General features: G+C 57.8%; 1 protein-coding gene across 4 annotated transcripts; it reads right to left on the reverse strand.

Annotated features, from left to right (window-relative positions):
• Window positions 1–420: 420 nt before the first annotated feature.
• SERPINF2 (serpin family F member 2) lies at window positions 421–8,510 on the reverse strand. Of its 4 annotated transcripts, none has more exons than XM_081575932.1 (10): window positions 8,299–8,510; window positions 6,856–6,922; window positions 6,675–6,713; window positions 6,494–6,556; window positions 6,011–6,212; window positions 5,293–5,436; window positions 4,939–5,142; window positions 4,014–4,156; window positions 2,162–2,366; window positions 421–1,538 (listed from the first exon to the last, which is right to left on the reverse strand). In XM_081575932.1, the coding sequence occupies exons 2-10, from the start codon at window positions 6,916–6,918 to the stop codon at window positions 1,126–1,128; spliced, it is 1,476 nt and encodes a 491-aa protein (XP_081432058.1). In that variant the 5' UTR covers window positions 6,919–6,922; window positions 8,299–8,510; the 3' UTR covers window positions 421–1,125. The 4 variants fall into 4 exon arrangements, with proteins under 4 accessions (XP_081432058.1, XP_081432057.1, XP_081432056.1 ...); XM_081575931.1 differs by having other exon boundaries at window positions 6,675–6,716; window positions 8,299–8,507; XM_081575930.1 differs by lacking the exon at window positions 8,299–8,510 and adding an exon at window positions 8,035–8,092 and having other exon boundaries at window positions 6,675–6,716.
• Window positions 8,511–8,763: the final 253 nt, after the last annotated feature.

The raw sequence follows: 8,763 nt of genomic DNA on the forward strand, positions 1-8,763 counted from the left end.
TCTCCAGCTGGAGTCCATGCTCCGGGCTGCCTGCCCACCCCCCATCCCCGGCTGGCGGCTGGCGGGCGCCAGTTCCTAACAGAGGGGACCGGCGTGTAATTAGAAACTCCTCAAGCTCCCTAATTGCCAGTTCTTCTCCCAAACCAGGAGGCTGGCGCTATTCTGGGCCACCTTTGTTGCCGGCTGCCTGAGGCCCAGAGAGAGGACCAGGCTGAGAGCAAAGCCAGGCTGGCGAGGTCAGAGGGCCTGTGCGCTGGACAAGGGCTGGCAAATGGCCAGAGGCCAGACGTGGCACAGAGAGGGCTGCTCCCCGGAGCCCAGTCTGGTTCTCCGCGCGCCTGCTAGGTGGCCTCACTCCCGCCTTCCCCCAGCATCCCCGTGCTCCTACCCATACCCCGAACAATGATATCAAAGCAGACAGGCCCATTCATTCTTTATTCAGGTGGCGTAAAAATCACTACAAAAACTTTACAAAAGAGCCTTCAGGAGGTAACGTCCCCCCTTGTCCCCCTCTCAGCCACTGAGACGCAGTGCAGCGGGGGCAGAGGGGAGAAGGGAGAAGAGGAGTCTTGGCAGTGTTGGCACCTCCAAGGACCAGCGGGGAGACTGAGGTGATCGGGGGGAGAGGCTGGTGGGCCCTGGGCAGCTCAGGTCAGGCAGAGGCAGTGGTGCGGGGAGGAGCTCAACCTCCACCCGTGTTGTGCAACCTCAAGACGGCCGCCCCCTCTCCTCGGCCGAGGTGTCCCCTCCTCCCTGTCCCTCCCTCTCTGGTAAACAGGTGTGGAGGTGGACAGCTGACCTAGGGAATAAACTACCTCCCTTCCCGACAAGACAATCTACCGCTGCCCCTCTGTCTGAGCCCCAAACCAGGACACCCTCTGGGCCCCGTTGGAAGAAGTGATGTGGGACCGAGGCCCATGGTTCCCTGACGTCTGCCCCCCTCCCAGCGCCACCCCACCCCAAACTCCCCAAGAGGAGACAAGAGAACGGCTCCCTCCCTACCCTCTCCCAGACTGCCCTCCCCAGTCCCCCAGCCCCAATCCCACAAAGCCGTTTTTGGAAAGAGTCACACAAGTTGAGAGGTTGGTCCAAGCAGAGACTCAGGATGCTGGAGGCCACAGCCCCTCACTTGGGGCTGCTAGGCTGAGGGTAATCCTCTTCCGAGGGGGGCCCAAGTTTCAAATCTGGGTCGAAGGGCTTGTCTCCGCGGGGAGGGCCTTTGTGATCCTGGAAGGAGTCCCTGCCATTGGGGGAGTCCTGCTGCTCCTTGCGTTCCGGCTGTGCGCCAGGGCTGGGGTTCCTCACGCTGCCCACGAAGAGGGGCAGGCTTGTGCTGTCCTCGAGGATGAAGAAGAGGAAGGGGCGGTTCACGATGAAGGAGGACAGGGACATGCGGGACATGGCCGTGCTGGTTGCCGCGGCCGCCTCCACGCCGGCCTCGCTGAGCTCCAGTGCTGATTGATGCTGCACACTGGACACCACCAGCCTCTTGTCGGAGATCCCACGCAGGTCCGGGGCCTCAAATAACTCCTGTAGGCCTGCCCCGGGACAGCAGATGGCTGGTCAGAGCTGCCTTCTGCCCCAAAGGCTGCCTGGACCTGCCTGGGAGGGTGTCTGGCATCCTGGTCAGGAAACACCTTGAACTCACAGAGGGCTGGTTAACTCCTATTTAACCTTCATGTATCAGCTTAAAGGCCCCTTTCTCCAGGAAGCCTTCCCTGATTCCCTGCCCCAAAGTCCAGACAAGTGCCTGGTGCCTTTTCAATGTTCTCCCAGGTGAACTGGAGAGAAGCCTTCTATCTTAATACTTATGCTGAATTGTAAGTACCTGATTCCTCATCTGCCCACCCCATAAGACTGAGCTCCTTGTACATGGTGGGCTTCCCATGCCTCTTGCAGGGGAGCCAGGGAGGCTCATGTGCCACTCTGGTTCTCCACTCAGGATTCTTTACAGTGCTCAGTCTTGGGCAGAGCAGGCCCTCAATGGCCAGGCCACCCACCCCTCCCCAGGACAGAGGATCCAAAGGTTCTCACCTCCCTAAGCCCCAGAAAAGGCCAGGACACAAGGCTAGCTCTGACTCTGACCTGCCAGCTGTAAGCTTCCTCCTTACTCACCCCATCTAGCCTGAGAAGGAGGCTGTCCCATGCCCGGCCTCCTTACCCAGCTGGCTGAGGGTGGTCACCAGGTCCAGCTGGTATTTGAGATGCAGCTTAGGTAGCTGGACCTTGGTGGGCCTCTCCCACGGCGAGGGCTGGTGCAGAATGTCCCAGGTCAGGTTGGCCAGCACCTGGGACACATTCCACTCGAAGCGGGTGGGCATCAGGACCACGAAGCTCATGTTGTTCTTAAAAGGGAAATGAGCCACCTACAGACAGGGGAAGGAGACACCATGAGGCCAGAAAGCACCCAGGCCCAGGTGAGGGCTGGGCTAGCATCCCTTATGAGACAGCCCATCCTTCACAGGTGTGTCAGGGAAGGGGGGCCTCCCTGAGCCTCCACTTCCTCATGGGCAGAGTAACACTACCTGCCCATGGTGCCAGCTGACATGTGATGGAAAGAGATACACTTTTAAAGCTTCTAGCAGAGTGTTTGCACGTAGGCAGTGCTCACTCAATAAATGGTGGTTTTCTCTCTCTTCCTCTGCTGCCAGCCAGCCCATAACTCTGGATGAGGAACTCCCAGTGTCCACCTCTTGCTTCCTCCATGTGTACAATGGACCAGGTTTCCCTGGTGGAGGGTGGTACCCTCTCTACTCCTTTCTCCTCCAACAGTGACTTGCCTGGCTGTCTATTTATATTGTGATTTGGGGTAAGATTTCATGTGAATGAGGGTTTCTGCCGCTCAAGAAGGGTGAAAACCACTGGGCTCCATGGGCCTTAATTGATGTGACTCCTCGGGCTCCAGGCAGAGCACCCAGGGTGCAGGACCCCTGCAGTGGGAGGGCGAGTGCCAGCATCTGGCTGCCTGGGCCAGCCTGCAGAGGGCACGAGGAAGAGGAGGGCCAAGGAGGGCAAAGGATGGAGACTAAAGGATGAAGGAAGGGACTTCCCTAGTGGTCCAGTGGTTAAGACTTCACGCCTCCAGTACAAAGGTTCGATGCCTGGTTGAGGAACTGAGATTCCACATGCCAAGTAGCGCAGACAAAAAATTTAAAAAATTAAAGGGTGAAGGAAGTGAGGGCAGGACACAGCCTGGTGGGGAGGACAGCAGAAAAGGCACTGGTGGGGAGGTGAACCAGATGGTCCATGTGTCAGGGTAAACTGGAGAGAAGCCAGGACACTGTTCCAGGGGGCCCACCTTGCCCACAGCCCCTCTCAGTCATGGCTTTGTGAAATTAACCAACACTGCCATCTCAGTTGACTGGCCCAGGGACCAGTGCTCGCTCAGGCCAAGGGGACCATGTTTAGGCTAGAAGCAAGGAAGGCTGCACCTGAGATAGCCCAGCATAGCACTCTCTCTAATCAGAACGCTCCATCAGGAAGCTGAAGAAGCCATTCCAGTCAGACCCTCCTTTCTAAGGAGCATGCATGAGAGCTCAAGTCATATCTCAAAGGCTTCAGGTTGCTGAGGCCCTGTGCTGCCCCACAACCCACAGGTCCTTGAAATGAATCCCCATAGCCAAAGGTGTCTCAACAATGTCCCTTCCTCAAAGAAGGCTCTCTGACCACTCTAGCTAAAATACCTCTCCCTACTCTTTGAAATTATCCTGTTGATCTATGTTAGCTTATGCACTGTGCATCTTCTCTGGATTTGGTTTTCCTTGTTCTCCACTGAACTGCAGTGCCTGAGACAGAGTCTGCACACAGCTAATGCCCAATGAATGAACCTCAAAGAGACTCAAGCCACAGTCCCCCTGGGTGAGGGCCCAGCGAGACTTTTCAGAGCCACCTGCCCCAGTGACAAGACTGCAAGGAAGATGGGGTGCGCTGTTGAGCCCTATGGTGGCCCACAGCTGCACAGTTCCTTCCCCACCTCCCAGCACCCAGGCCCGGCCTGAGCAGTCAAGAGTAACCTGGATCTCAGGCTGCTCCAGCAGGAACCAGTGCAGTGGATATGTGAGGGCTTGCATCATGTCCACTGGCACCGTGAACTGCTCGTCCAGGTGGAAAGTATCTCTCTTTGTGAGGTTCGGGTCGAACTTGCTCCTCCAGAAGCCTGCATCCAACAGAGGGCAGGGCCATTTAGACTGGGACCAAGGTAGGGTCTACACCACCAGCCTCCTCTCCGTCCTACCCAGAACCCATTAAAGGGACAAAAGGTGGAGGGTAAGGCACCAGGCAGTGGTGTGCCAGGTGATACCCAGGTGATCTGAGGTGTCTTCTCTGGAGCGATTGCAGAATCTGGGCTTTCATTCCCCCTACCTGCTCTGCTCCCAGGAACATCCCCTGATCACCCCAGGTTTTTTTAGACTTCATTTCCTCCTAGGGAGGACTTCCCTATAGTTCAGACGGTAAAGAATCTGCCTGCAATGCAGGAGACCCGGGTTCAGTTCCTGGATTGGGAGGATCCTCTGAAGACAGTATTCTTGCCTGGAGAATCCCATGGACAGAGAAGCCTGGCAGGCTACAGTCCATGCTGTCACAAAGAGTTGGACATGACTAACGCTACTACTATTACTACTACTCCTAGGGCTGTGCTGTGGTTAGTTGCTCGGTCATGTATGACTTGTTGCGACTTCCCGCCAGGCTCCTCTGTCCATGGGGATTCTCCAGGCAAGAATACTGGAGTGGGTTGCCATGCGCTCCTCCTAGGGAACCCTCCACGAAAGCCCCATCCAGTTCCTGGGCCTCCTCCCAGCAACACTGTGACCTGTCTCCTGGCCTCCCCACCGCCTCCCAGCCTTGCCCTGGGGAGAAGGAGGGACCCTCAGAACAAAGCATGCCTACAGGGCAGGGGTAGTGGCTGTAGCCAGGGACCCAAGAAGGGGAGGAGCTCACCCTGGAAGTGGATGGCATTGAGGAGAAGCAACACTGTGTCATCTGGCAGATCTGAGAGGAAATCCTCGATCTTCCCCTCCGTGGCCTCCTTTACCCATTGGTTGATGTTCTCCAGGTCCTCCCCCTTCCTTCCCATCAGGCTCATGGGCTTTGCACCAAAGAGCAGTTCTGATTGTTCCAGGAAGTCCTCTTTGATGGGAAATCCTACACAGAAGGGAGCTGTTGCCAGGGCTTGGGCTCCAGAGCCACCAGCGTTCCAACCAACTGCCTGAGCCCACGCCAGTCTCCCTCACACTGTCCACCCCAGAGCACTGCTTAGCTACCTAGGGAGTGTCTGCCATCACCCACACCTACCTTTCTGCAGGTACATTCTGGCAGCCAACCGGAAAGCCCCAGGCCCCAGGTCTTGGCAGAGGCGGCTGAGCAGGTGAGGGAGGCAGGGCCCTGAGTCTGCGTGCAGCACCTGTTTCAGCCTTTGCAGCGTTTGGTTCTGAGCACCTGAGCAGGGAGGACACAGCAGCAGTGGGCATTCCCACCCCCATGTCTTTTCCTAACCCTCCATTTTTTTGTGGGGAGCGGAGGGAAAACTGTGCCTTGCAGCATTGCAGGATCTTAGTTCCCAGACCAGGGATTGAACCCATGTCCCCTGCAGGGGAAGCACAGAGTCTTAAGTGCTGGACCACCAGGGAAGTCCTCCTGTCTCCCTTGAATACCTACAATGAGCATGCCCAAGAGACCACACTGTCTCCTCCCACATCTTGAGGGTCAGGACACCCAAGTTTTACTTCCATCGCTGCTGCTGCCAGTCTGGGCGATCTCATCTCATCGCCTTCCCTCTCTGGACTCTGTCCCACCGGGAGACCCTCCAGTTCAACTGCCAGACTCTTGCATAAAAATCACCAGAGGCCCATCCTGGGCCCAATCTCTGGGACCCTGATTCACGGAGACAGGAGTCTGTGTTTTTAACAAATTTTCAAGAGACCCTGATGGAGGAAGCGTCCGCTAGTAAGCTCTGGGGAAGGAGACGAGTTCCTACTGGCCTCCCAGCTCTCCTGGTCTGCTGCCCCAGTACCTAGTGCCAGGTGAGACAGTGCCAGGGCCACACTCAGAGGCGATAGGATGAGGTTGGGCCTGGTAGAGCTTTGGGCCACCAGGGAGAAGAGGTCGGTGGTGAAGGTCATCATGGCCCGGGCCAGCCTGTGTGTCTGCTCCGGGGTTGGGGACGCCTTGCAGTCTCCTGGGGCCTTCTTTGGGACAATCTGGCCACCTGGCTCCTGCAGGGACAGATTGGTGTGGGGGGTGGGGGGACAGTGGGGTCAAGGGGTCAGCTGTGTTGAAGATCTCCTTCAAAGCCCCTGGGGACATCAGGGCCTTGTCTCGGTCCAGACATGGGCGACGGCATTCTGGGGGCTAGGTCCCTCCCTTGGGTCCCTCCCATCCTCTCCCTTCAGGCCTCAGCCTCACTGCCACCCTCCCCTCCCCGTTTCCTTGCTCTTCAGATCTGCCTTCCTCCCGTGGGTCCCGCCCACTCTTCCCCAGCCCCACCTGGTTGTACCTGGTTGCCCAGCTTGAGGAAGGAAAGTGGGGGCAGCTTTTCCTGGGCCTGCCCGCTCATTAGCTGAAGGAAGGAGGAAGCAGATGGAGAGCAGCCCTTCCTGCAGCCCCCTACCCAGCACCAGCCACAGGGGAGGCCCCTGGGGACCTTCCTCCCCGTCCTGCCTCTCATTCCCCAGTACCTGCAGACCCAAGGGCTCCATGGCGCTCACAGGAGAGAACTGCTGAGAGAGGGGGAAGGGGAGGAGAGGGAACCCCTGAAGCCAAGACTTCCCTCAACCCAGCCCCCCCCTCTTTCCCCAAGACCCTCGACCTCTCCCAAAGCTGCCCCCCGGCCCCACCCAGACCTCGGCCCAGGCTCACCGCTGAGCACGGGCTTGGCAGGCAGGAGAGGCTGAGCACCAGGAGCCCCCAGAGCAGCGCCATGTTCCTGTGTAGGATGGGAAGGCTCCGTTCCTACCTCACCCCGACACCCACCAAGGAATCCCACCCACAGGCTCACGGGCAGCTGGAGTCCTGAGCCATTACTGCAGCGGGGACAACGCCAGCTACAGTACTCACGCCCACAGCGTGTCTCTCTGAGCTTCGAATTGGTCAAACTCTCTCCTGAATTGCTTTTATCCCCCTTTGTGTTTTCCGGTTGTTTACACTGTATGCCCTGAAAGGGTTTTGGTTCGTGGCAGGAAATATTACCGAAACAGAAAAAGTCCTCATTCCTCAAGGCCGGGAGTTGTGAGTCAGACCTGGGTTTGAATCCAGGCTTCGCCTCTTGGCAGAGGACCCAGGACGTGTCCCTTAAACTCTCTGGGCTCTGCTTTATCTTGTAAAATGGTGGCAAAAGTCCCTTCCTCCTCCCACATGTATTGTGGAGGCCAATCTAAGTTGGTCTTGGTGAGCCCTGACTGCACGGGCCGGCAAGCAGTGATGGCTCTTGTCAGCCTCCCAAGGCCCCTCTTCTGGGAGGCCTGTCCTGAAGCCTGCTCTGTATTGGAATTCCCTCCCCAGAGCTCCTATCCAACCCCCGCTTTCTGGCTGGCGTGGTCTTGTCCACAAGGGTGGGCAGGCCTGTGGTCTTAGCAGGGGTGGTGAGCTGGGCCAGAGACTGGCCTTATTGACCCAACGGCAGAGCCCAATGAATGACTGTAGCCAGAGCCACCTTTGGACTTACGGAAAACACAGGCCTCAGCCCCCACTCTAGCACCACGCTGACTCCGGGAAGCCAGGATGACTGGTGGGGATGGGCAGGTCTCGGTCTGACCCCGGAGTGGGTCTCGCACACACCCCCACCCCACCCCCATCTCAAGCGTCCTTCTCCCACCCCTGGCCCCCTCCTCGTCCCACACAAGGACCCTTGGCCAAGGCCCCCATCTCCAACCTGGGTTTTTTAATCTTCCTGCCAAGAAAAAGACCTCCAGTTTTTCACTTCCCAGAGAGACTCTCCCCGAAAGCCCCTTGGCTTCTCATCATCTCAAGAGGCTGGAAAGTGACAGACCCCGTCAGCAAGGTGGGCAGCTCCAGGCCGATGCTCCCCCTTGCCCTTACCTCTGCAGGCTCCTCACTGCTGTACACAACGTCCCTCCGGCTGGTGCTCCCACGCTCTGCCCCAGCTCCAGCTAGCCCAGCTGAGCCCTCCCCTCCCACCAGGACCTTTGCTCTCAGCCAACCACTGTTCCAGTTGCCTTCTCTTCTGGTAAATATTGACCTGCACATCCGGTTAAACATTGATACTGGAACCAAAAGCCCCTTTCCCACCAGGGCATCTAATACTGGGACAGCCACCTGGACCCCTGGAGAGGTGGGTCCCACCTGAGCCTGAAGAAAGAAGATTTAGGAGACAGAGGCTGTCTTCAACCGGAGGGTTAGATCCAAGAAGGACAGGGGACTTCCAGTGACCCCATGAAGTGGGAAGTTATCCCCACTTAAGTCAGGCTCAGAGAAGCTGTGTGACCTGGCCAAGGACGCAGAGCTGGGCTCAGAGTCACATTCAGGTTCCCGCTTCCAGTGTCCTTGCCTCTTCCGCAGAACTGCCTCCCCCTCCCAAGAGGAGGGAAGAGGAAGCTGCAAAAAGCAAGGGAGGGAACCTGGATGGGATGCAGGATGCGAATCCCGGTCCCGGCTCCTGGTTGGCTACCTCCAGCCTGGGTCCAGAAGCCAGGGGGAGGGGAGAGAAAAGATGCACATACAGCCGCTCCCAGCATCCCACCTCCTCAGAAGCAATGTTTCCTTCCCCTCCTCGGGGTGGGCTGCACGAACCAGAAGCCCTGGACCCTG

This window comes from Giraffa tippelskirchi, chromosome 3 (genome assembly GCF_054371585.1).
Source record: "Giraffa tippelskirchi isolate mGirTip1 chromosome 3, T2T-mGirTip1v1.2.pri, whole genome shotgun sequence".
NCBI lineage: Eukaryota > Metazoa > Chordata > Mammalia > Artiodactyla > Giraffidae > Giraffa > Giraffa tippelskirchi.